The 26,439-nt window shown below is 45.8% G+C and overlaps 1 protein-coding gene across 9 annotated transcripts in view; it reads left to right on the top strand.

The window, feature by feature from the left end:
• Nucleotides 1–26,439, top strand: part of ATP2B4 (ATPase plasma membrane Ca2+ transporting 4) — a 158,346-nt gene that overhangs the window by 67,706 nt on the left and 64,201 nt on the right. For all 9 annotated transcript variants that reach the window (XM_082227150.1, XM_082227151.1, XM_082227143.1 and 6 more), the window contains exon 2: nucleotides 10,309–10,911. In XM_082227150.1, coding sequence (XP_082083276.1) covers nucleotides 10,716–10,911 — 196 coding nt within the window. In that variant the 5' untranslated portion in view covers nucleotides 10,309–10,715. The remainder of the gene's footprint in view (nucleotides 1–10,308; nucleotides 10,912–26,439) is intronic.

A 26,439-nucleotide genomic window follows, 5' to 3' on the forward strand; every position in this document is an offset into this window, starting at 1 on the left:
TGGAAGAGACCACAAGGGCCATCGAGTCCAACCCCCTGCCAAGCAGGAAACACCATCAGAGCACTCCTGACATATGGTTGTCAAGCCTCTGCTTAAAGACCTCCAAAGAAGGAGACTCCACCACACTCCTTGGCAGCAAATTCCACTGTCGAACAGTGTCAGAGGCAGTGCACCTCTGAATACCATTTGCTAGCATTTGCTGGGAATTGCATGTGGGTAGAGTGCTGTTCTGCTCGTGTCCAGGTTGCAAGCTTCCTAAAGGCGTCTGTCTGGCTGGCTGCTGTGAGACCAGGATGTTGGACTAGATGGGCCAATGGCCTGATCCCACAGAAGTCTTTTTATGGGAGCCTTCTTCCCTGTGGCAATTTCCAGAGGGACAGCCAGACACATTACTCCATTGCAGCAGGAAGTCCTGTGGCACCTTTAAGGCTAACCTTTATTATGATGTGGAATATAGTGCACTTCATAGATGCATCAGATACCCTTCTTGGTTCTGATGAAGTGGGCTCAGCCCCATGAAATCTCATGCAACCTATCTTGGATTGGGTACCTTTGCATCATCTGAGAGTAGCCACAGTTCAGTTTTCTGACTTCCACGAGCAAAGGGGTTGAAAAGGATCTCCCTCACAGCCCTCTAGAATGCTCACTGGCCAAAGTAAGTTCAGAATAGGAACCCACTCCCTGTGGCCGTAACCAGGATTTGTTTTAGGGGGAGCAGAACTGGGTTATCTGAAATGGAGTTGGTCAGTTAGTTAAGTATTTTTATTTATTTACTTGATGGGGGGCAGCTGCTCCCTGCCCCCTGGCTACACCCATGCCACTCCCTTGGGACAGCTGCCAAATCACAGCTTTCACTTCTTTAAGCAGATAGGCGGTGGTTGGTGGTGAAGCAGGAGAGAAACATTTGGCTTAGAAGCTGGATGGATTAAACTGCTGGCTGTTGCGGCGAAGGGAGAGGTGATGTCGGATTCCCACTCTCCTTGGATTTGGCCAACCAGAGCCAGAGAAGTGTGCTAGGCATGGCTAGTGAATAAGTCCAGACACATTTCCCTGTAAACTCCTTTCACATGCCAAAGTGAATAGAATAATCACCTGTGCTTGATCTCTGCTCTTTGATCTCTCTCGCAGGCTGTGCCTGCCCTAATGGCTTTCATCCCTGATAAAAGATCGTACTTTGCAGTCTAATCAGTCTAAAGGTGTCTGTGCTATATGGCTTGCAGGAGCATTTCAGCACCTCTGGATAGTGCTGTGAACTATTTGCTTAGGCTGAAGAATATTGCTTTTTCCCATGTGAACATACCCAACCATAGACCTGGCCCTGCTTTTCCAGGCTGCTTCAGTGAGAGACCTGTTGCATTCATAAAACATTTTGCTCCTTGGAATTTTAGCCAGAGCTGTTACTCCTGGGTTTATGGGATATAAGGCAGACTCCCAGACTTTCATCTTGGGTCCCCCATAGAAAAATATAGTGGTGGTTGGAGAAATATCCCTGTAGAAAGCTACAGAGGTTTGTGGTTATCTGATGCCCGTATAGCTCCTCCACTGCAGCTTCAGATGAATGGAGAGTTGTGGAAGCAAGTTTATTGTTATATACAGTATATTTTTTTCATGTCCATTGAAAAGTGCACAAACCCAAACGGTGCAGAAGGAAAATAAGTTCAGTTTTTTGCATCAGCATATCCTCCCACCCCTTCACTCTGAGATCTGTTTGCAGATTTGTGTAGTGAGTTGCTGTGGATTATGGGTGGCACCAGCAGGTCCCCCCAAACAAGGAGCTCCCCCCTCTTTCCCCCCCCACTACAGCTGAACTCCAGTCATTAACATATACAGTGATTTTTTCTCTTTCAGACATCTTCACATGTAGAACACAATGTGCCTGCCTAGAAATATATGTTACCCTCTTCCAAGTTCTTTCCCCCAGTGCCTCCATTGCTGTGGATATGCCCTAAAAATGTCTGTTTTCCCCCTTCTGTCCTCTGCCATGACTCTCTCCAGAAGCACCCATCCCCTCCTGCTTTCTGTCTGTTGACTGACAAGTGATGGCCCCAAGGCGCTATCATTTGTGCTGCTGGCTGCCTAGTGCTGCCCTGCCTATGTTGCTAGAAAGGCCCTTTGCCTTGTTCCAACAAATGCATGATCTCCGCCTGGCAGGACAGAGGTGTAATGCAGCCGTTTATTATTCCGGGCAGGTTCGTCTGCAGCACTGCATCAGCCATCATTTTTCATCTGCTGCTCACTACCCCCTCCTCCTCCTCCTCCTCCTCCTCCTCCACACCCCTTGGTTGTGCGCTCGTTCTCCTCGACACCCCCTCCTTGCTTCCCCTTCTCTCGTTTCTCACTTGGTTAAACTCAGAAATTGTAAGGAGAAGAGTGTGCAATGTGAGTGGGTGAACGTGCTAGTTAGGGAGAGGCTATGGCTGCACTCTTGAGTATGCTGAGCAAGGCTGGATGGGACTTAGGAGAAGAAATGAGGAGGCTTTGGGTGAGCAGATGGAGAGGAGGGTGATGGTTTTTTTTAGCGTGTGTGACTTTTTCAAATTTCACCTTCCCAATCTTAACATGCTTGGAGCGTGAACCTTGCAGATCCTGTCTTTCGTGAGGCTCCCCTCTTGCAATTTTTCCTCCTTTGAAATGAATCCACAATGTACCTGCAAAGAGCCCTAAAGCTAGCTTTGCTTTCCCTTCCCTTTTGCCTACTGCAGCCTCTCTCAGTTTCAGTCCTGCTCTCCTTTGTCGTGTTTATCAGTAGACTTAAGAGGCCTGCCGTAGTGCTTGGAGGTAAATGCCTTTACTTCTACAACATGTTGCAGATGCAACTACAGTGGATATGAAACTTCCTCACCCTAGAGAAGCTGCTTCCACATCAATTGTCTGTCCAGCACATTGGGGTTTGTGTGAACTTTTTCCTCAGCTGCATGATATAGAACTGGAAGTGGGGGACCTTTTTCAGCCTGAGAGCCACATTCCTTTGTGGGGAATTCTGCAAGGGCCACATGCAAGGAGCGAGTCAAACAACAGGTGTGGGCAGGGCAGAACAACAGGTGTGATCCTTTGTGCCATCAGAGGTGTAGGTACCAGGGCTTTTTTTCAGCCGGAACTCATCAGAGCTCAGTTCCGGCACCTCTGACATGGGTGCCATTGCCATTACAAGAGAACAAGGGAGGCGTTCATCGTGAGTTCTGGCACCTCTTCTAGAAAAAATAGCACTGGTAGGTACACACACAGGCTCCACAATCTCTCATCCATTCTGGCAAGCAAGAGGCATTAATGACAGTTCAAGGACACATTTCTGTCAGGCAAAAGCCCTCAAGGAGAACACAGAGGAGGGCCAGTGAGGCATGTGAGGAGAGAGGGTGGCTTGAGAAGAATCCCAGGGACCAGATAGGGAGGCCTGGGAGACTGCATTTGGCCTTCAGGCCTGATGCTTCCCAACCCTGTTGTAGAATGTCAACCTGGAGATACCATGATTTGAACTTCGAACCTTCTTCATGCTTGTGATGCTTCTTGCTCCGTAACTAAGGCATGGGCACCTTTTGTTTCCTTGCCGAGAACACAGTAGGGTTTTATATTGAGCTTTGGCTTTCAAAATCGAGGCTTTTCTCTGAGCTAAAAGGAGCCTTTGGGGACCTTCAAAGTTAAGACTGGAGTGATGGCCCTTGACTCCTTGTATCCAGAATCCAGAAACGCTGCATTAATTACTCTGGCTTTTATGGAATAATTAAGCCGCAAACCCTTAGGATCAGGGGAGTGCTGCTGATTTATCAGGTTCCGTGTTAACAGCATCATGCTATCTTTCCTCTAATGAGCTTGTAGTCTAAGGCACTGGCTCTCGAGTGCTCGGTGCCCTTTTAGGGACTGAAATAAGATAAAATGTAAGTACCATTCTGGGAGGCTTTCTTTCTTTATCTGAAATATTATATCTGAAAGTGGGTCTATTTGATCCTCTTTAAAAAAAAAAAACACACCACAAGTCCTAAATGGTGAGGACTCAAGCCAAATCTGTGAAATTGCCATTATTTTTCCAGGCATGGTAATGTCACAAATTCTGTTCCTGCTATATTGCGACATCCTAGGCAGCAGACTTGGTATGTCTGGCAGTGGGGCTGGGACTGCTTGGGGCTGATGTAGTCCAAGATATCTGGAGGTCATCCGGGTTGGAGAAGCCTGCAATATGGTGAGATGTGGCTGGGAACATCCTTCTGGAATTCTCCATTTTCAGTTTCTGTCTCTTAGCAGGCTTGACTTTGGACATCTGTGCAGAGGTCGTAAAGCGTATCCCTGACAGGGAACGGGAGCAGGGAACCTATCCTTCCTCCATAAAGAGATTTTTGTTTTTATCTCCCTTCTCTCGACCTGTGGCAAGGAATCCCTGGAGCTCTAGCTCTGAGAAGGAAAGGAATCTTGCTGTTTGGAATGGGAAGATAATGATAGGTGCCCTGCAGGCTCCTCAAGGGGTAATTAGGGACTCTGCCATCACAATATTAATTAGTTGCTTTTTTCTTACCCTCTAAACTCTTTCCAGAATATGTTATTTGCTATTAAAGAATAAAAAATTAGCAAAAAATAATAATCGCCCACTGCCCCTCCCCAACATGCTATTAAACAGCAGGGGTTGGTTTAATTGGATCTTCCTTCTTAGCCTCCTTCCATGGGAAGCTTGAATGCCTTTATACATAGATGAGCAGTTGCTACCTGAATTTCTCAGTACCAGGTTTATAGGCAGCGAATCAGATGGACAAATAAACATGCATTTGCTGCTCCAGGTTAGACAGGAACCTGCTTTTATCAAGGATCTGTTTGAGAGGTTTTCTATCTTTCCCAAGCTATCAGTCTACTGTGCTCCCCCCATACCTTAAAAAGATCTTCCCAAACCATTGTTTTTTCCAAGATTGCCTTTTTGATTCAGGGTGAGCTGCAAGTTGGGCATCCCTTTTCGGATATGTACTGAAATTGTTCCAACAGGCCCGGAGACGGAGCTTTGTCTGAGATGAATTGTGATGACACATGTCGAAATTACCTTTTCAGGCTGTCTAGAGAATTCTCAACTGCTGCAACAGTTTTTCCTGTGCTTGAGGTTTTCTGGTGTCCTCTCTCACCATATAAACTTTCTTAATAAGCATGGTTGCATCTTGGGGAGAGACAGGCACAATCTACTTGGCCACCTCACACTGCCTCAGCATTGCCTGATCTAGTCATGAGCCCTTGACAACTGCAGGCAGCAGTTCAGCAGGTGAAGCTTTCTTCATCACAGCATTCCCGTGATCTGGAATTGCAGCAGTTCAATTTCCACCTCTCAAACACCTTGCCAGCTACTCCTGAAAGCGCCTGTTAAAAGCATAGGGGCCCTGCCAGAGAAAAAGGCAGCAAATCTCTTAGTGAGCTTCACTATCTTTCCAGCACAGTTGTTGTCGTTACTGTTTTTCCTACCTGCGTCTCCAGCTTCGTATCACAATTCTGCAAGACCCAGTGACTTTTTATCTGTGTGTACCAGAACCACATTGCCTCCTAACCAGTATTTCTCCTCATCACTCAGAACCCTTTTTGATCTCTGCCTCTCTTAAGTTGCAGCTGAGACCCAATTTTTAATAATAATAATAATAATAATAATATGCCACCCATTTGACTGGGTTGCCCCAGCCACTCTGAACAACTTGCAACAAACTATAAAACCACAGTAAGGAAAGCTAAAACTGCTTACCTGTGTAACATGCCACACAGTCAGCTTTGCGTTTAAATTGGAACATAAGCTACTATATGCTCAGCACAAGGGATGAATGGTCCTGCTGGCTGCTGCACTAGCATAATAGTTATTTATCTGTAACATTCACCCCCCCCCCCGCCTCCAAGTTGCTCAGGAAGGCATGCATGGGTCTATCTCCCCACCCCACCCCCCCACCCCACACACACCCACACACCAATTTTATCTCTGCATGGCAAACCTGTGAGGCAGTTTGAGTTGATAGCCCAAGGTCACCCTGTGATTTTCATGGCTACCTGGAGATTTGAACTCTGAGCTCTCCAGTCTTAGCTCAGCACTAGCCACTAGAGCACACCAGGTCAGAGAATTAAAGGGGTTGGCTTGCTACACACAATATTTAGTGTTTGGAATGCTGCTAGTGGGAAAAGCCACACGGGGAAAGGAATTGGGAGCAAATAAATGGCAAGTGGCAAAAGGCTTATGTTGCTATGAGAAAGGAAACATTGATGGGTGTAAATAATTGTAATTTTTTTTAATAAATAAAAAGTAAGCAAAGTACAACAGTCACCTCTGTTTTAAATTTTCTTTCTTCCAAAGGAAATGTTAGGGCTCAGGGGTGAACCAAACCCGATAACAAATGAATGCCTTTCTGCTTTGCAAATAGGAGCCACCAGCTAGAGGAAGCAGTCCAGACTGGAACTGTGGCACCTTTTCACCATGCCATTTGCCAGTTAAAATTTTCCCCTCAAAGCTGCTATTTGCCCTGTGGAGAAAAACATACATGTGTACACACATTTATTTTTTTCCCTAATGATGCAAGTGGCAGCTGTGGGGGGGGGGGTTGCATTGGGAAAACAGCATGGGGAAAGGGTTGAGCCTTCTTTGCCAGCACCAGGATCCTGAACTGGATCACCTTCCTGCCACTGCCACCGCCCCCACCCGTAGTTGCTGTTGCAAAAATTCAGAAAGCAGATCCTCATTCATTCAGTTTCATCACTCCTAGTTTGGACCTTGGGTGCACATAGGTGCAATGTATAGTTAGTGTCACAGAGTGGTGGGGTCTTGGGCTGAGAATACTGTAGTTGCAACTTTACTTGGCAGCCTAGAAAAATGCTCTGGGGCTGAATAGCACAGCCAAATCCCCCCATATATATTGGTTGAGGAATTCACTCTTATTGAAGCTGGAGATTCTCAGCGAAGGATGCAACTGGCCCTGTTATCAAGGCTGAGGAGGATGTGACTAGGGAGAGTAACAGTTTGTCCTTTGAACACTTCCATATCCCCGCCTCAGTTCCTGCAATGTCCATCTGTTACAGTTTTCCTTTTTCTATCCTTATGCAACTGGCGATTTCCTTTAAGGCAGATTGTCATTTGCCAAGACTGGGTGCTCTGGTATGTGGTGGAAGCTGCTTATTAGCTCATGCAATGTCCCTGATGTCTAGTTCAGAATCACAAACTGTAAGGCTCTGGCTCTTGCAAGATAGCAGTACACGTTCCTTAACTCAGATGGCTGTAGAAGTTGTTATTTTTGGTCTTAATGTTTTGAATGAAGTTAATGACTTCTTATGTTGCTTGTTTCTTCAGGGAAAGGTCTGTTCTGTAGTAGATTATGCATACCCAGGAGATTTACAAACCTGAGCTAAGAAAACCAGATTCCCTTCCCAACCTCAGTTTGAACAGTGAGAGATGGCCAAAGTGAGTTGGGGGACCAATGTTTGTTCTTCTCAGAATAGACCCACTGAAGTTTATGAGCGTGCCTCACTTAGGCTCATTAATTTCAATGGTTCTACTTTGGATAGAACTAGCACTGGATACAACCAATAGGGAAGGGTTCTAACTCATTAGTAGATCATCTGCCAGCATCTTCAGACATTGCTGAGAAAGACCCATGTCTGAAACCCTGGAGAGCCATTGCCAGCCACTATACTGTAGCTGGTACTGAATTAGATGGGTCCCTTTGGTCTCACTTGGTATAAGACAGCCTGCTACATAACCCATAAAGTGTAAAGGGTTGCCACTCCCAGCCTGAGTGTCTGTTGCCACATTGAACATCAAGGTGTTGCATGGTCCGTGTTGCCCATGGTTCAGATGTGAATCTGTGCAAGGCAAATTGATCACTAAGTTCATGGTAAGCATTCAGAGTGGAAGAGAAGCCCATTACATGCGGTGGGAAACCAGAACACACACACACACACACACACCATGGCAATGTAGCTAAAAGTCAGACTTAGCTAGAGTGCAAAATGCAGTGCCAGGGCAAAGTCCTTATTTAAACAATTTCACGGAAAGCTGCTTCTCCATTAGGAGAAAATCAGTAAGTTGGGTCAGAAAGCACAGCTACTTTTTCTGGCCCAAATTGCGTGTGACAGCAGCAGACCCGTTTTTTTTTAAACTTGGATATGCCAGAATCACTTATCAAGTAAGATTTTAGTGCAAAAATGGCACACAGGTGCAATGGGCTCAATCCTGTCCTCCCACCCACTGCAGCCTCCAACTGGATGTCACATTTCCTTCAGCTGGAGCTCCCAGCTCCAGAATCAAGTTATCCCCTTTTGCTCTAAAACCTGGACCCTCAACCCACTTTATATGCAGCTGGGGTAAACCCCAGTTTTAAAGAAATGGATCTACTACATTCCATTGAAGACTTTTCAGGGGTAGTGGTCACAAGCTCCCCCAGTGTACAAGGGGGAAGCAGGACTGCATTGTGTAGCCCTGCCCCGACTAGCCCTGCCCTCTGACTGCCGCATGTACTGCGCAGGGATGGAGCCTCTGTTGGAGCCTGTGAGCACTGTTCTGAAAAGGGCTTTTCTCTTACAACATCTGGAAGGCTGGATTTCAGAGGTGTTTTCTCCCTGTCGCTGCTTCCTAACATCCAGCACTTTGGGTTGTATTTCTAAAGTGAAAGAAAGGCTTAGGGCTGGGTCCTTGTTTCTGTGAAAGGAGGGAAGATGTCCAGTAGGCATTCACGGTTAAGAAATGTCTCCGATGGATGATGTTGGCTTGCAGCAGACTTTTGTGTTGATTTTGTACAGTGTGTATGGCGAGGACACAAGCTAGTTAGGCCTGAGAGGCCAAACCCAGTGACCTTAAATAGTTTTCCATTAAGATATAGCTCTGGGTCCAGAAAATAGAGCCCCAAAGGAATTGCGGAATTAACAGAACAGCAAATTTTCCTTCCACTCTTGTCCATCATTTAATATTGTGTCATTCATTAAAATGCAGTTCTGCTGCCTAGCATCTGTATATCAATATCTGTATGCACAGAGTAGGAAAGGTCATCTACTGATAGAAAACCTCTCTACTCTTGTAGCATATTATTGGGGGTCAAAACAGATCTGTTACCCCTGCCCAAACACACAAAATCTGATGGGAGTCTGGATGCACACTTCCATGTCAAGTCAAAGAATATTGCTGGCAGCTATAGATTGGGCTCATCCCTGCACACCAAAGCAAGATCAGAGAGTTAATCATAGCCCTAAGAAGGACCTCTAAGGCCATCAAGCCCAACCCCGTGCTCTTTGCAAGATCTGCAGTGCGGGATGAAGATGCAGCACCCCTGACAAACGTCCAGCCAACCTCTGCTTAAATGCATCCAGTGAAGGAGAACCCACTGCTTCCTGCAACAGGGAGCTGGTCTCATACTGTTGGGAAGTTTCTCAAAATCTGCTTTCCTGCGGAGGGGGGCATTTCCTCCACTCCACCAACATAGGAGCTGTAAATTCCTCCCTGCAAGCGTGGAACAGGGGTGAAGGGAGGCTGAGCCCTTGGTTTTTCCCTTCATAGTGGCTGGGGGCGGGGCGAGGGTGGGGAGAGACTACTTTCCAAAGCAGTTTTTATTATATTTATTTAAAGCATCTTAACCTCACCCTTTAGCTGAAAAGGCCACCAGAGTGGCTTATAAAAGACATGACGCACTAGGAAAAAGGGATGGGGAGGAAGGAGAGGAAAAAGCAGCCTCAGGCACCAGTCCTTAAAGTTTGGTTCTTCTGCTCAACAGCACTGCTGAGAAGCCACAAGGGCTGAAGCCATCGTGCTTTTGTGTCCTTAGGTGGTTGCTCTTTATGGCATATGCCTTTTTGTCCTGTTAAGGTTGGGAATTTCCCTGGAGGATCCGCTTGCAGCCTTTTAATGTAAAAAGCAGTAAAGTCAGTTAGAAACTCCCTTCCTTTGTATCACTTCCCTGCCATTTTGTAACCTTTTCTTGTCTTCTTTGTATTTTCCTCTCTTGAGGCCAAGAATTTGCAAATCTGTTTGAATTGAGCACATCATCTTATGGGGCTTCAACAAACAAACAAAAAAGGCTAGCCTTGGTACATCTGATTTCCAAAAGGTTGTTTTTGTTTTTTGCAGTACATTGTTATTTATAATTGTGTATTATTATTATTTTAGCACTCTTGTGAATGGAAAGGCAGCAAAAACATCATTAAATGCATTCAGAGCTGCTCTGAAGAACAGCACAATATATGGGACAATCTTTAAACTTGGTTGCATCCCTTGCAATTTCATTCCCATAATGGATACTTCCCATTGCCTCTGCTGCACCCATGTGCATATAAACTGTCCTCTTGGGTCTCTTATTAACTTATAATTTTTGTTTCCTTGTCTTGCAGTTTCAGTTGAAGACAGTATCCAGGGAGCCCATCTCTTTCTCTGGGAGATGCACACTGGCTGTTGCTAAGGTTGCTTCCACGGTAACATGTGCATCCTGTTTACACCTTCATCGGAAGAAGTTGGACTTGGCTAGGCTCACCAGCTTTACCTGGGGAACTGCAAAAGGAAGCGCTGGTATCCCCACCCCCTTGCCAGCCCTTCCCTCTAACCCAGGATCCTCCGTTTCCCCCAGAGGCGTTGCTTGTGGTGCCATACAGGCCACAGAACTGGGCTGCTTTCTGCGTGGAGCTCAGAGGTTTACATTACCTGCTCTGTTTCCGTTGAGGAAAGAGACACAGAAGTGAAAAAGTTGCAGACAACATTTCTTGTGCTGCTCTCTGCTTGAACCAACTCTGCTTTTGTCAAGATGACGAACAACTCTGCCGATCACCACCCTGGGAACTCTGTGGTTGAGGGCAACCATGAGGGGGACTTTGGTTGCTCTGTTATGGATCTGCGGAACCTCATGGAACTTCGCAGCGGAGAGGCTGTGAACCGGATAAACGACACCTATGGGGGTGTACATAATATTTGCAAGAGATTGAAGACCTCACCAGTGGAAGGTAAGGAGATGTATTGCCCCAGTAGGGAAATAAATGGAGGCCTGAAGAAAGCTGGCCTCTTGCTTGAAACTGTTCCTGGGTTTTGAGTGGCTGTGTCAGTTAATAAGGAGTTCAAGTTCAAATGTCTTGGATCTGCATAGTTAGGCTCGCGTATATAAATCATCTGCCAGGGACCAATAATCTGCATACAAATTAGACAGCTTGGCAGCAAAGGCTACCCCCACCCCCACCCCCCAGTTGCAAAGATAATTTGCTAGACAAATTCAGAAGAGACATACGGTTCACACTGTTGGGTAGAGTGGGAAATCATCTGCTGGGCTCATCTATGTAAAATGATCTTGCATTGTGTGATGTCTGTCAAGTAAAAAAAAAGGTTGGGTGTTTTTTTTTAGCATGGGTGTCAAAAGACCCTCTAAATACAGTACATCAAGATTCCAAACACAATAACAAAGAACAAGGCTGTTCCACACAAACGCCAAACTTGCGATGACTGCTTCACTCCCCTTCTCTTCAGTCCATGGCAGCCACTTCTTGTTTGAAGTTAAAAGGTTGCATGACTCATCGCCAAAATCGTCGGTTCTCCTGTAGGAAAGAAATGTGGTCCTGTGTGGGATTGTTTCCTCCCATCTCTCCACGGGCAGGAAGTAAAATCTTTAAGAGAATACACCTCGGAGGCTTAAGAGAATAAACCCCCTCCAGATCTACCAGCCACCTTGAGCAGGGAGCTGCAATAGGCCAAACTAATAGAGCAGCTGCTGTGAATCCAGTGTGAATTGGATCTCAGTCACTGACCTAAATTCCTTATTGGGATTATCCCACTATTTGAGATGTGATGTGAAACCATCAAAAATATGACTTCTGTAATGTCTCAAAGGGATGCATGCACCATTGCTGACAATGTGGCACATCTCCCTTCGCTGGATTCTTTTGCCTGCATGCTTGCCCTTTTGAGTTCTTTTGCCTGGCATTAAAACTTGGACATGCAAAATGCAATGGTCTTCCCTAACCTGGTTCCCTCCAGGTGATGTTGAACTACCACTCGCATCAGTCCCAGTCAGCATGGTCAATGGTAAGGACTAATGGAAGGTCTAGTCCAACAACACCTGGAGGAAACAAGGGTGTGGAAGGCCAGGGTCCAGAAACATTAAAGAGTGGTGTGATTCCTATATCCAATCTGAGTGATACCTCTGATGTTTTAAATTATTTCTGATGTTGATATAAAGGTAAAATACATAGAGCAGAGCAGGCATCAGCAACCTAAGGCCCATGGGCCACAAGCAGCCCATGGGGGTTGTTTAACTGGCCCATGGAACCCCCCGTCCACTTGGGGACCCCCGACACCCACTCTGTTGGCTCCCGTGCACCACGCTAAACCAGCATGAAGGAGAGCAGGGACCACCTTCCACAATGCTGGCTGGCTTCCCATTGGCTGCAGGAAGCTCCTGCAGCCAATGGGAAGCTGTGCACACCTCCTCCACACAGGAAGGAGTGCCGGAAATAGCATTTGCCCACTGTGGCGTCTGCAGGACCGTGAACCGGCCCAAGCCAAAAAAACTTTGCTGACCCCTGGAGTGGAGGGTGCAAATTAAGAAGAGTTGGAGGTAAGGGTTATCCAACCTGCTTGCAGAATTTGAGTGCAACTGGGAGTGAAGTCATAGTTTGCACAAAGCACCTGTGTTTCATGCGTCCTCATTAATCAAGCTGCATTCAAGTCCTGGACCACACAGTCTCCAAAGGCAAATTTTTTGTTGTTGTTGTTGTTGTTGTTGTTGTTGTTGTTGTTGTTGTTGTTGTATTTGTACCCCACCCATCTGGCTAGGTTGCACCAGCAGGTCTGGGTGGTATAGGGTTCTAAGTTGTCCATTCTGAGTTGGTAATCTAAATGTTGTTCTTGTTCTTTTAGAAAAAGCAGTGGCAGGTCCTACAGCCTCCATCTATCCCCTTGCTTTACACTTCAGAGGAAATCTGTACCTGGGGATCCTTAAAGGTCTTAAATGACCCTGTATGATCTCTGATTCACTGTATAGCAGGTGCAGCTTTAATGTAAAGGAATGTTTCCTATCCTCCTAATATATTACAGTAAAAGTACATAACAGCTGTAGTTGAGTCTTCCATTGATCCATGCCTTACTTGAAGTTGACACAGATGTTGCAGCATACAACATACTGCAATTTGTACTAGTCTGAAGAATGATACAATTCCTGCTCCAACTTACCATGCTCAAAAAATTCTGATAAAAATTGTGTGAATCGGACATTGTGGTTATCTGTTTTTTGGAGGAGCCTAGTGAGACTTTAGTGTGGGTGCACATACACTTGGACACACACTTTGGTTCTAAAGGTGAGCTTTGTGGAGCAGGTTGCAGCTTTTTGATGTTACTTTGTGCACTTGTGAAAATTCAAAGTGATCACTAGGGTGAGACACAATAGAAAGTGCAATCCGAGATTATTTGCATGCGGGTGCTATTAGCGCAGTGAACATACAACTGCAAAACCCTCAAGGGAACATGTTGAAAATTAATGAAGAGGGAGAGAACCCACAAGAATGATCTGAGGCTTAACCATCACACAAGTAGGTGATACCCATAAATGCGCAGACCTGTCTGGGTTCCTCCCTTGATCTAAAGCCCCTTCAGTAAAATGCCAGGTCTTTCCCTTACATCTTAAATGCAAAGAGTGATACTTTTAAAAGAGACCTCTAGATCAAGGAATGCAGTGCAGACAATAGAACCTCTTTTGAAACTTAACTATGGTTGAAATTGATGAAAACAAGCTTTTGAGTTTGACAGATTTTCACATATGGGGCCAGCCCTCCTATTAGACAAGGTGAGTCCTTTGCCTCATTGCAATGGATCGAGCTGAGTGGTTGGCTCTGTGAGAGCACCTGTTTAAACTTCCATAATTTACAAGTGTTTAAACTTTAATAGTATTTGCCATTGCCAAGAGTAAAATGTGGAACCTTTGATACCACTTCAGAGCAGTGGCTCATGCGCTCTCCAAAACTGCCTCCCTCACAGTGCCTCACTCTGAGGAAGGGCCCTTCCTCTAAGAGACATACAGTCACACCTTGGTTTTCAAACAGAATGCATTCTGGAAGTCATTTTGACTTCTGAAACATTCAGAAACCAAGGTGTAGCTTCCAATTGGCTGCAGGAGCGTCCTGCCGCCAATCGGAAGCCGCGCTGGACGTTTGGCTTTGAGGCAAAGCTCCCAAACTGGAGCACCCACTTCCGGGTTTGCAACGTTCGAGTTCCAAGTTGTTTGTGAACTAAGCTGTTTGAAAACCAAGGTACGACTGTACTGTGGGGTGAGAAGGGCCCCAGAGTGCCTAGAACTGTCTGAGTGGCCTCTGCTCACACATCAACAAAAACTAAAGAAGGGCAAGAGGAGACAGCAGTGGAAGTCAGTTCACCTTTTTAAGACAGCATAATCTCTTGTGCTGGCTGGCCCCATCCTCATCAAGCTGAAACTGATAATATGCAGACATAGCATTACATTGAGAAATATAGTGGTACCTCGGGTTACATACGTTTCAGGTTACATACTCTTCAGGTTACAGACTCCGCTAACCCAGAAATAGTACCTCAGGTTAAGAACTTTGCTTCAGGATGAGAACAGAAATCGCGCTCCGGCGGCGCAGCAGCAGCAGGAGGCCCCATTAGCTAAAGTTGTGCTTCAGGTTAAGAACAGTTTCAGGTTAAGAACGGACCTCCGGAACGAATTTTGTTCTTAACCCAAAGTACCACTGTACTATGATGCACTTCAAAGGCAGAGAGTATTTTTTTCCTGCACCCCCCCTTGATGTTTATCCCAAACAAAGAATTCTGTGTAACTTTAAAGGATCTGCATTTTTCTGACACCAGCTGATCCAAAGAAGAGGGGTGATCTCACGAGCTGTGTTTTTTGAAACAGAGAGTGGGCACTTGCCATTTAAGCACTAAAGGATTCCTTCCTAGTAGGGGAGGCCATAGTGAGCACAAAGTAAACAGGCTGGTCCCAGCCAGTTGTCACACAGCACATGGGGTCAGCCCGTGTGGGATGGCAGCTGCACTAGGAAGGGTGAGATGCTGAAAACTACACTTTTCTGTGTGCGCGCTTTGAAAACTTGCAGGTTATTATTAGCTCTCTTGTTTCTCATGGTGTAAGCAGTGGATTAGCATATTTCACAGCTGCAATTGGGAACAGGAAGTGGCAAGGGAAAGACAATCTAAAGATGTAATTAGAGAAGGGGGGCTGTCCTGGTGGAAATGCCAAATCTGGATCACCGAGGCATGTGTTTCCTCTGCCAAGCGGTGAGCGCATACAGCTGGGGATGGCCCACTGGGTGAGCCATGGTCTCACAGGAGCAAACTAGGCACACCTTGATTTGGTTAAAATTAATAACCAACTTGCATTTGTCCCGTCCCCCGCCCCTTATCCCAACTTCAGAGGGGTGCCGTTCTAGGCTGGAGCCTGCAAGGGCATTCTGGCCATGTGTAGCCAGGTTATCTGTCAGGCAGCAAGTCGTCAGATAGCATTGGGGTGGGGGGTAGGGATGGATTAAATAACAGGTCAGATAAAAGGGATTTGAGGGAGGTGCGTTTGGGTACAGCACATGCTTGTCATGCAGAATGCCAGATCCAGCCCCTGACATCTCCAGATGGAGCTGAAAAGAAATCTCCTCCTTGAAACCCTGGGGAGCTGCTGTCAGTCAGTGTAGGCAATACTGAGCTGGGTTTCAAGGAAGTGTGCCTCTTCCTATGAGTAGCTTCCAACACTGATCTTTAGTTAGCTGGGGCTGCATGAAACATTTGTCATGTGGCCATTTAGCCCAGGCTTCCTCAGCCTTGGCCCTCTAGATGTTTTGAGACTACAGTTCCCATCATCCCTGACCACTGCTCCTGCTAGCTAGGGATCATGGGCGTTGTAGGCCAAAAACCAAGGTTGAGGAAGCCTGATCTAGCCTCTTGAAATCTTAATCGTGAGTTCCTCAGTATGGTTTGGGATTGAACCTCAGACCTTCTGTATGCAAAAACAGATGCTCTACCCACTTTGCTATGGCCTTTCCCATTGCACAGATGAGCACTGTGGGGAGGAAATCTTTAGGGGTATCTCTGTGTATGCTACTTGATGCCAGTCACTGGGGAGCCACAACAGAAGAGGGTGGTTGCACTCATGTCCTGACTGTGGGTTTTCCATAGGCATTTTGTTGGGCTTTGTGGGAAACAAGATGCTAGACCAGGTAGGCCTTTAGTCTGATTCAGCAGGGCTCCTATGTTCCTAAGCTCTTTAGTGACCCCTCTACCAACTGGTGTCTGTTCTGTAGCTCCAATGTGGGTTGCTTTCTTCCGACATGGCCAGAAGGGCCCCCATTTTCTCCCAGAACTCTTCAAACCAGCCTAGGGCCTCCCTTGGACTAGAGCAGTGGGGAGAAAGGAGTTGCAATGTGTTTGCCACAGTCACTGCTTATCCTCTTACTCAGTCCTGGGACCTACTGTGCCACAATGGATGTTGGGGGCATTTTGGCTGGGCAGGGTCATGGGGTGGGTGGGAGAGACTGGGCCTAGTCATTGCCCTGGCCATATCTTTACCAGTGTTCTGGCCCTCAACTCTGCCTCCTTCTCACACTTGGATTTTTCTCCACCCCTCACAGCCTATGAAATGATCTCACTTTGGTTTATTGCTGCTCTCGGTGCATCTGAGGCTGCTGCAAAACAACTCAACAGTATACAATCGCACATGCCACAAGCCTTTTCTTGCTTCCTGCCCTCTGCCATTACCCTTCCACATGCCCCCTCTTTCTTTGTCCTACTTTTTGACCTTGGCAGGCTGAGACGGTTTTGTTGCCTGTAATGAGACATTCCACATCATCAGTGGCCTGATGGGAACAGGCTTTTTCCATGGGCTGGGCAAAGAATCTGTTACATCGCCCCACACACCAGTCTTATTTCCCTAGGCCTTCAGATTTTGGCTTTCCCTCCGGGAGTCTTTTCTCTTCCTTTCAAACGAGCGTGCATTTGTAGGCAACCTGCGTGGAAGCCTGTGGAAGTGCGAGATTGCTCGATTTATCCAGATAATATACTCCTTCTGAGTTGCTTGAGAATTCATTGGCAGAGAGGGAAGGCTGCAGGCTATGGAGGTGAGGGGGAGGAACTGGGTTAGGTATAGGCCCCTTTTGCAGTGTGGGAGCTGCTTTGCTGTGATGTATTCTCATGTACCTGGAAGGTATATGAATATCCCATTCCATGGTTCTCACCACCACGCATCTTCCCAGCAGGCTACTGATCAGATGGGGAGGCCCATGCAGTCTCTCAGTGGTTTGGCAGCAGCAGAGCTGCTACAAATTGAGGCTTCAGGGTGGATGCCTGGCTGGGAATGCATTCAGAAAAGGAGTTATAACACTGATGGCATTTCTTTACTATTGCTAAGGATATAAGCTTCAACACCTCTCTTGTTGACAGACGTTATAGACACTGGCACTGAAAATACACTGTGAAGCTGGGATATCTCTGTCTGGTTCAAAATTAAGCCCTGAGTGCAGCCTTTAGGGTGCCGAGACAAAGTTGCCCCACTTTTTATTTTTTTCCTTTACAAACTTTATTGAAAAGAATAAAAACAATTACCAAACACAAAATGCTGTCTTCCATTTTGATTCTGTATGAAAATATGTAGACAACAATGGGAGAAAGTGGAGTGTCTCAACTCAGGGCCTCCTAGAGTACAACTTGGTGAGGAATGGGCTGGAAACAAATATTTAGGTTGACTTGACTTTCAACAGTCTACAGGCCAGAGCGAAGCAATCCCATTGTTGATAGTTTCCAACCTTTTCAGACTTGGGACCCACATTTAACCTCAACCAGCAACAAGGGTCATATGTCTAATTTTTAAACAAACCCTGTGTTGAACTCTCTCTTCAGTGTTTTCTTATTTCTCCGTAGTATTTCTCCTTCTCTCTCGCTCCTACTCTCACCTTCTCTTTCCACATACATCTGGCATCGCTTCTTTGTCTTATTCTTAAGAACCATTTGAAAAGAGACAGTTGTGGCGTGACCCACCTTAGGTTGGATTACAATACCCAGTTGTGAGTCAGGACTTACCATCCCTAAGATCAGTCTCCTACACAATGCTTTCCATTGTCCAGATGAAGATGTGCCTCAGACATAATGGGAAAACCATGGCTTTCTGCTGCATAAATAAGCCAGTGGTTTGTTTAAAATCCAGCTTGTGCACAATCCAGGATCTTAAACCACAGTTCATCTTGAGTTTTGATATAACAGGGAACTGTGGTTTGTTTTAAAGGACATGCTTCTGATCTTTTTCTTATGTTCACAAAAGAGCTGGGGAGTGGAGACTGTGTGGTCCCAAGTTACATCTGAAAAGGCTGAAGTCAATTGAAATACTGGGTTGACCGTATAGGTCTTAAAGCAAGGTGCACTGGCAAAACTCTGGGCATTTCCTGTCAAGATTCTTTTAAATATCAATGCACCTAAAATGTACATGTTACCTAGGAACTATGCCAGCCACACCCTCATGCAGTAGGACTTTAGCATTAAATCTGCCACGGGGAAGCTGCTTTCCGGACACAGCTCCAGAGTTTGGATAACTTGAGTACTGCATTCCAAATTTGGACACAGCAGAGTTGCATGGCAGGCTCGGAAACTTTCCTGTGAGCAATGAAAAAATTATTGAATCCATTTTGCTGATTCAAGCTGTCTCTTGAGACTATCTGTCTTTCTCTATTAAAATATAGGAGTACTCTGTGGGCAACTAGTGCTGCTGAATCCCAGCCAAGCAGAGCAGTACCTGCTGCCAGGAATGTGCATGCCCAGTTCCCATCAGTCCCTGTTTTGCTTCATCTGCCCTTCTCTACTTAGCAACGAGCCCTTTGGAGACCAGCGCAGTGCTCAGGATCAAAGGCAAAACATTTTAAGTGCCAGATTTAGTTGTGTTTAGTTGACGTAAAGGCCATTTTCACCAGCTTGAGGTTCTCCTCAGCTAATTGCAGTAGTGTAAAGGTGAGCAGCCTTCAGCCCTCAGTCTAATTTCCTAAGCCCTCTGCATGCAGACAGCTCAGACTCTGGCAAGAGCAATCGGGTCCTCCCCTCGCAGTCTGATGGGTGAGGAAGAAAAAGGAAATGTGGTGGCAGAAAGAGAAAGATTAAGAGGTGGCCAAGCCTATATTTTGATTTGGCTCTACCCACTGCTGGCAAGGAGCCCCTGACAGATTACCTTCAAGTAATGTTGTTCTCAACAGGGGGAAAGGGAAATGTTCCCCATCCCTGCACTAGAAATTGAATGTGATGTATCTAAGAAAGGGAGTCTCATCAGTGTATTAGCTTTTGAAGCTGGCATTCGTGCTTTTGAGTTTGTATCAGAAAAGAACCCAAATTAATCTCCCGTCTCCAGAAAACCCATTCTGGTTAAGGCAGCCCAGTGTGCGTTGTCTAATTATCACTATCACGGAGAAACTCATGACTCAGAATTGCTTCCATCTCAAGAGCCGTCTTCAGGCCATTCTGTGATCACGGAATTCATTTTAAGGTTTGCTGAGACCCTGTGTTGGGGGATGGAGAGAGTTTTGGTCTCTGCGCCCAGCAGAATGCTTCCTAAAGGATCCCTGTTGCTTTAAATATTCCTGCGCTCCCCCTTAATTTGAGTCACCCTTGTAATTTGAACTTGGATACTTTCACAGAAGAAAAATAATGTGTGCCTTCTTTTGCTACTTTTCTTTTTGAAGCTGAGACATGGGTCTCTGAGTTATAACCATCCTCTTCCCCTATTGAGCATGCTGGACATGGGTATTTCTCTGAATCTTCACAGTCTTTGTTGTTGTTGTTCTGTAAAACAACAACAACAACAACTTTTTAAACCTCCTTCTCAAAGTAGTACTGAGACTTTTACATTTTACAAACATTTTGTTTAAATGTTACATTATTAGAAACCAAAAGGTTGGACAGTTGTCATGCATGTGGGAAATTGCCACTGGTCCTCCATCCACGTTGGTGGCCATCGCTATGTTTTGTGAGAGTGAATTTCAAAGTTTAGCTATGCACCGTGTGGAGGGCAGAAGGATTTCTATACTTCAAGAAATACGCAACCAATCATTCATTTTCTTCTAGATCTCTTGCTTCTTCCCATAACCATTAAACTTCCTATTTTGCCCCCTCCCCAGTCTTCATTTATTTCTTGAACACAGGCTTCTCTTATAGTTGACTTCCTTCTGCCCTTTTCTAGATAAAAAGAAAGTTCAAGGCGTGCTCATAGGAGCCAGACTAGCTACTGATAAAGCCTTCTTTTTAAATCACAAACCACAAACACACTTTGTCTTTATAATAAACTTTAGCTTCCTCGTGATAATGTTTGTTTTATCAATGTTGAGAGATCAACATACATAGTAAATGGACTTTGGAAATTGTGATTTCTGACCAAAGAAGGCTGACAAAGGATAGAAGGGAAAGGACTTCTCCTTTCTTCTTGGCAAATTGAAACCCAGACAGGCTTAAAATCTAGTTAGTGAACTAGCCAGAATTTGAAAATAAAGCTTCTCTGAGTTATAACAGGGAATGGTGGTTTGTCTTAAAGCAAACACTTCCGACCTTCTCCTTATTGTCAGAAGAGACACTGAAGGATGAAATTTCCAAAAGCATCACAACTGAGTTCTCAAAATCTCCACTTTAAGGCTGCCTCTGCACTTGTTGGCATCAGTCTGTCTCAAGAGGCAATGGAGTGAGCCTCAGCGGATGAAGTCAGACTGTTGCATTAGCCTAGGCAGTGTTTACAGAGGTCCTGGGCTGCCCAGACAAGACTCCCCTCTCAGACTCAGAGCAATATGTTGGAACCAGCTTGGTTTCAAGAGTTGCTGGAAGGAGGCGTACAAGGCACCACCCAACCATCTTACTCCTTAGCCATTTCTTCTCCCAAAGATATCCTCCTGCAAGGCAGTGGAGATTTAGGATGAGAGTTTTCCTTCTCCCAAATGGGCTACAATCCCAGGTTGACCATCCCCATCTGCCCCTCACTCCTCTCTACAGCACGTGCAGAAACAGCCTTATTGACCATTAGACCCACTATTGATCTCGTCCGCTCAATCTGCCAGAGCCTGTCCTCACATGCAGGGGAAGTCCTTAACTTACCGAGGGTTTAAGAGCCATTGGCTACCCTGCACTAATGTCTTCCTATACACCTATAGCCTGAAATTAAGGTAGCTAACTTGGACATTTCAGTAACTACACAAATGTGTGTGCATGCACTCACATAGTAAATAAGAGCTAAATTTCAATGTTCTTTCTTTTTCTGCCGCTGCAGCTGGTGGTTGTACTGCCATTGTCAGCATGAGTCCTTTGCTATTAGGGTCTCTCACATGAGGTACCCTGAACTAACAGGCGGTGTTTATTTATTATTTGCAATTTTATCCCACCTAATTCATGGTTCTCCCCTTCCCCATTTTCATCTACACAACAACCCTGTGAGGCAGATTAGGCTGAGAAACAGTGAGCAGCCCAAGATCACCCAGTGAGCTTCATGGACAAGGGGGGACTAGAACCCCAATTTCCCAGGTTTTAGTCCACAAACCACTGCATATATTACATCTAACTTGCCCGGTTGGCATGGGTAACAAGGAGTTCTGTGTAGGCAAGTGAGTGTGCTGACAGCAGAGAGGCGGATGGCTCCTTCCCTCTTCTGCTAGCCTTCTTACGTTTCCATGCTGACCACAGAGGAAGAGGCTTCTGGCCAGCATGGAAAAACACAGCTCCATTTATTCTCTGCCAGCATGCTGGGCAGAAGGCAGTATAAAAACAGCAACTAACTTGCTAAGTGGCTTGGAGCTTACATTTCCATGCTAGCTGCACAGGAAGAGGCTGCTCACCTTAGCAAGCTAGTAAAATAAAACTGCTGACTAGTAACTGTGATGGGCTTGTTTCTAAGGTTTATATATTACAACTGTATGTATTGGTGTTAAGGCTTATCCACTCTGGAGTTTACTTTGTGTTTGTGTTCTCATTTAAGCTGTGTAGTTCACATGATGTTACCCATAAGCAACACCAAATGAAATGTTTCCTCCCTGTAAATTTCAGGTTCACAGGGCTTTCTCTGTGGCAACTCCTAAGCTGTGGAATTCCTTCCCCTAACAGAAGTGCATCTGCCACCTTCTTAATGTTGTTTTCATTGTATGCTGAAGGCTCCCCTCTTTGTCCTGGCCTTTGACCCCGATACATATATTCTCTTGACTGTAATTTGCTTTAAATTATTTTACTACTGGGTTGTTGGTTTTTTTTAAGATGCAGGACTCTCAGCTAAAGCATCCATGACCATGACAGATGACCGTCCAACTTCTGCTTTAAAACCTCCAAGGAAGGAGAGTCCACAACTTCCTGAGGGAGACTGTTCCACTGTCGAACAGTTCTTACTGTCATCAAGTTTTTCCATAGTCAGAATCTCCTTTCTTAAAACTTGAAGGCATTAGTTTGAGTCCTACCCTCCAGAGCAGAAGAAAACAAGCTTGTTCCCTCTTCCATGTGAAAGCCTTTGAGATATTTGAAGATGGCTATCATATCTCCTCTCATTCTCCTCTTTTCCAGGATAAACATACGCAGCGCCTTCAACCGTTCTTCATAAGGCTTGGTTGTTGTCGTTATTTTATCCACTGTACTTTTTATACAGCTACAGTCAGTGAAGCCCCATTTTCACACAGTGTACAGTTTATTTGTTTTCCTCTTAGTAGCTGGATGCACAGTTGTGCACCCAAACAGCTGGTGGCTTTGTGGATGCAGGGCGCTTGCAAGAGATTAAAAGAAAACAAAAGCCAGAACTTGATTGAGGAGGGTGTCAGACAAGCACACTCCAACCAAACAACCCAATAATTTGCAGACACAGTAGAAGAAAGGCAGCATGCATGAAATACAGGAGCCTGGGAAGGAGCGAGTACTGTAGCTGGGAGAAAAATGTGTTGTCAATAAGACCAGCATGAGCATACCCAAGAAAGAGCAGCTCATTGCATCAGATTGGCTGTTCTGGTGTGCTTGAACTACCCCAGCCTCACTCCTGCCCTGCCCCCCTCAACATCCTGGGACATGGTGGCAAGACTGCTGCTGGGAAGCCAGACCCACAGTGGCACCCATCACCATCAGTCCCCAGCCTACTTTGGAGAATGACAGATTGATTTGAGGCAAAGTGACCCAGAGCATGGAGCTTGCCCACTTCAATGGAGACCCATCCAGTCTGGTCCAGTGGGCCTCCTGTGCTCCATTAGAGAAAACCAGGAATGAGCTTTCTGTGGTGAATTGTATTTCACTTACTTTGGGGGGGGGTGGCTATAAGGGGTGGATTTGTCTTCAGCCTCTGCTCTGCCTGGTGTGGATTTGGAAAAGACAAGATGAGGGGGCTGGGTGGGGCGGGGGCGGGTAGTTTGAATGGAGTTGCATGAACAGGGACAGGGACTAGCTGCCTCTGTATACTGTGAGCATACATTAAACATTAACATGTGTTTCCCAAGAGTGGGTGCTGAACAGGAGGTGATAGGGACCTGCTCCAAGGCCTTTGTAGTAAAATCCACATAGATTTCCACTTCCGTGTGCAATTCCTCCAATGGGAATCTGTTGCAAGAAATCGCTCCCAAGAATAAAGCTGTTATATTGGAGTAATTACCGGTACTTAAAGAACACAATCTCAGGGTTGTGTTTGTACAAAGTTATTTGAGTAGCACACCCTTATATTGCTTTTGTTCTCACTTGGGGAAGAGTTTAAGCAAGGTGAGAACTCCTTGTTATGTTACCAGAGTTGAACCCTCTGTCTCTTCTCAAGCTGCCTCTGCCTATTTCTTTTCTGGAAAGCAGAACAAAGGAGAGAGCTTGCAGAATAGTCCACAGTTCTTCACTAAGCACACCTCATCTTGTAGAGGAATGTACTCCTGTACATAAAATAGTGTGTAAGTAAATATTAAGGTATACACCAGGCTTCTCCATGCCCAGAGCATGCCAGATGACTTGGACTACAACTCCCATTAGCTCCAGCTGGCATTGTCAATGATCAGGGATGATGGGAGTTATAGTTCCAAATATACGAAGGGTGCCCCATTGGGAAAGGCAATCCACCTTGGAGTAATGCTCATTAAATGGTATGCAGAGGTGGAGCTTGGAGGCAAAGAAATGATAGCCTCTCTGGAATCTTTCCCCAGAATTTCAGGAGTCAGAGTCAGGAGTAGGTCAGCAATAAAAAAACACCAGTGTCCATGGGCATAGCCAGGAGGGCAGGGGGGGCAGCTGCCCCCTATCAAGTAAATCCATAAAAATACTTAACTTTCTGAGGTTCTGCCCCCCTAATATGAAGGCTGCTGCCCCTAACATAAATCCTGGCTACACCCATGCTGGTATCAGTGAAGTTAATGCTTCATTCAAAGAAACCAAACCAATGCAGTTCTAGTGATCCCAGTAATTCTTTCCAGTAGGTCTTGCCCCAATGAGGCAGTCATGAGGACTGAAGGTCCCCACCTTCCCACAGCTGTCTAAGGCTCCTCACCTGGTTTCTTCCCTAGAATGCTAGTGTTCTGTTGTTCTGTCTCCCGTTGTTCCACCCTCTTCGATTTCCCTGCACGTTCTGGGAGACCAGGGAGAAGGGGAGCTGGTCACAGCAGGAGGGGGAGACTCCATGATTCTTCAGCAGTCTGCTTCATTTTTGTATCCTGGCCCCCCTCCTCTCCTTCCTCTGAGTCCAAACCACGCTCTGCCATAGCCTCTTCCTGCTCACTAAACCCTGTTGCATCTTCAGTTCCCGACACCTCCTCGTCCTCCCACTTCTCCCTCTGACCATTCATAGTCATCCCACCACCATTCCCCTGGCTCTGAGACTTCTTCACTTGGGGGTTCGCTTGGGGGCAAAGTCAACTGCCTTGACAATTTAACTTTCCTTGAACATTCCCAATCAGCCACTGGTCTCTGGAAATCTTTGGAAGTCCACTCAGGTCTCATTTCTGGTCCAGCCAGAGGTCCTAGCTCTACAAAAAATTGGCTCGGGGAAATATCAGTGTAGGGACGGGTATCCTTTCTTCTCTCCCAAAGCTAGGAGGATGAAGCAGCTTGCATTGGCTGCACCCTGATCTCCCCTCTTTCCTCTCTTGGAGCTGTCTTGTTTTCCAGCTGCTCTCATCTTCTTGCTTTTGGATAAAAGCAACATTGATTTCTCTCTTCACTCTGGACATTTGTTTAAGCCAGCAGACTCCAGTAAGCTCAAGTTTCTTCTTTCCATTTCCTGCCCCTTCATCTGCAGGGAGAGGAGGGGAGAGGTGTAAGTCACCAGTCAGACAGCGTGGCAAGTTTTCCGGAGCTTATGTGCCTGCTGGGAACCCCTAGCAGCATCCCATATGTCAAAGAAAGCGCCATCCAGATTGTTGCCACGCAGGGACATTATTCTGTCCTTTCCTGCCCAAGCAAAGCATTGTGGGAGCTGCCAAGACTCTGAGCGCCTTAAGTGGCAGTCGGACATTTTGGCAACTATTACATTTGAGAAGACCTTAAAAGCCAGAGTGATAGTCCTTGGGAGAAGGAGTCTTCATAGTTCTAGGCCACAGAGGGCTTCGTGGTTCGAGCTATGGGCAAAGCAATGAATATGTGCTCAATCTCTCTCTGCCAAGGCGTTACTGTTTAAACTTGGTCATTTGCTGTATTGAGGCATCACATCCACCTGGTCATGCATGGTCATTCATTGAGTTTAGCCTACTTGGTGACATCATTGAAGGAAAGCCAGCATGGCATAGGGGTTCATGTGTCAGACTAGGACCAGGAGAAGCAGAGTTCAAATCCTGACTCACCCCCAGTGCTGATCTGGGGACAGTCACCATCTTTCAGCCTCACAGAGTTGTGAGAATAAAGTAGGGCTGGAGAAGGTCATGTACACCAACCTGAGATCTTGAAGGAAGCATGGGAGAAAAATGAAAATATTGTATTCAACCTCTCTGAAGCTGTTGCATGGCCATGTTATCCCATTTCCTTCATAAATTCCATTCTCCCAAGGAAAATGCTGTCTCTTTGCAATATAAATTGAGGCTGTTTTGCCACTTGGTTCATATCTGCTATAACTACCCTGGTAAACACCTTTAGTCGTAAAAGGAATTGGATGTTTCATGTTAGGCTCTATGGTAATAAAAATTATTATTATAAGGTGCTTAGCTCCAGCAGTGGGGTTCATTCCCTGCCCCCCGCAGATTGTTTGGTATCTGTGCTTGCAGGGCATGAATTATTCTGGGGATTTGAAATTCCCACTGATGTGTGAAGAGTTTGTGGGGAAGGGGGGGAATCTGCAGCCCAGAATTCCAATCTAGGAGGGGGACAGTGGCACAGGTGCTGTTCATTTCGTAATAATAACAAAAAAAGAATATATATTAATATATTCAAGGATATATTTATTAGTGTGTCCAGTTTGATCCAGAAATAAATGTGTAAGCTGACTGTGTGTGTGTGTGTGTGTGTGAGAGAGAGAGAGAGAGAGAGAGAGAGAAATAATGTGTCAGAAAGAATATTTTATTTTGAAATATAGTAGGCACTTGTGAAAAGAAACG

The sequence above is a fragment of the Podarcis vaucheri genome, assembly GCF_965113315.1.
Source record: "Podarcis vaucheri genome assembly, chromosome: 6".
Lineage (NCBI taxonomy): Eukaryota > Metazoa > Chordata > Lepidosauria > Squamata > Lacertidae > Podarcis > Podarcis vaucheri.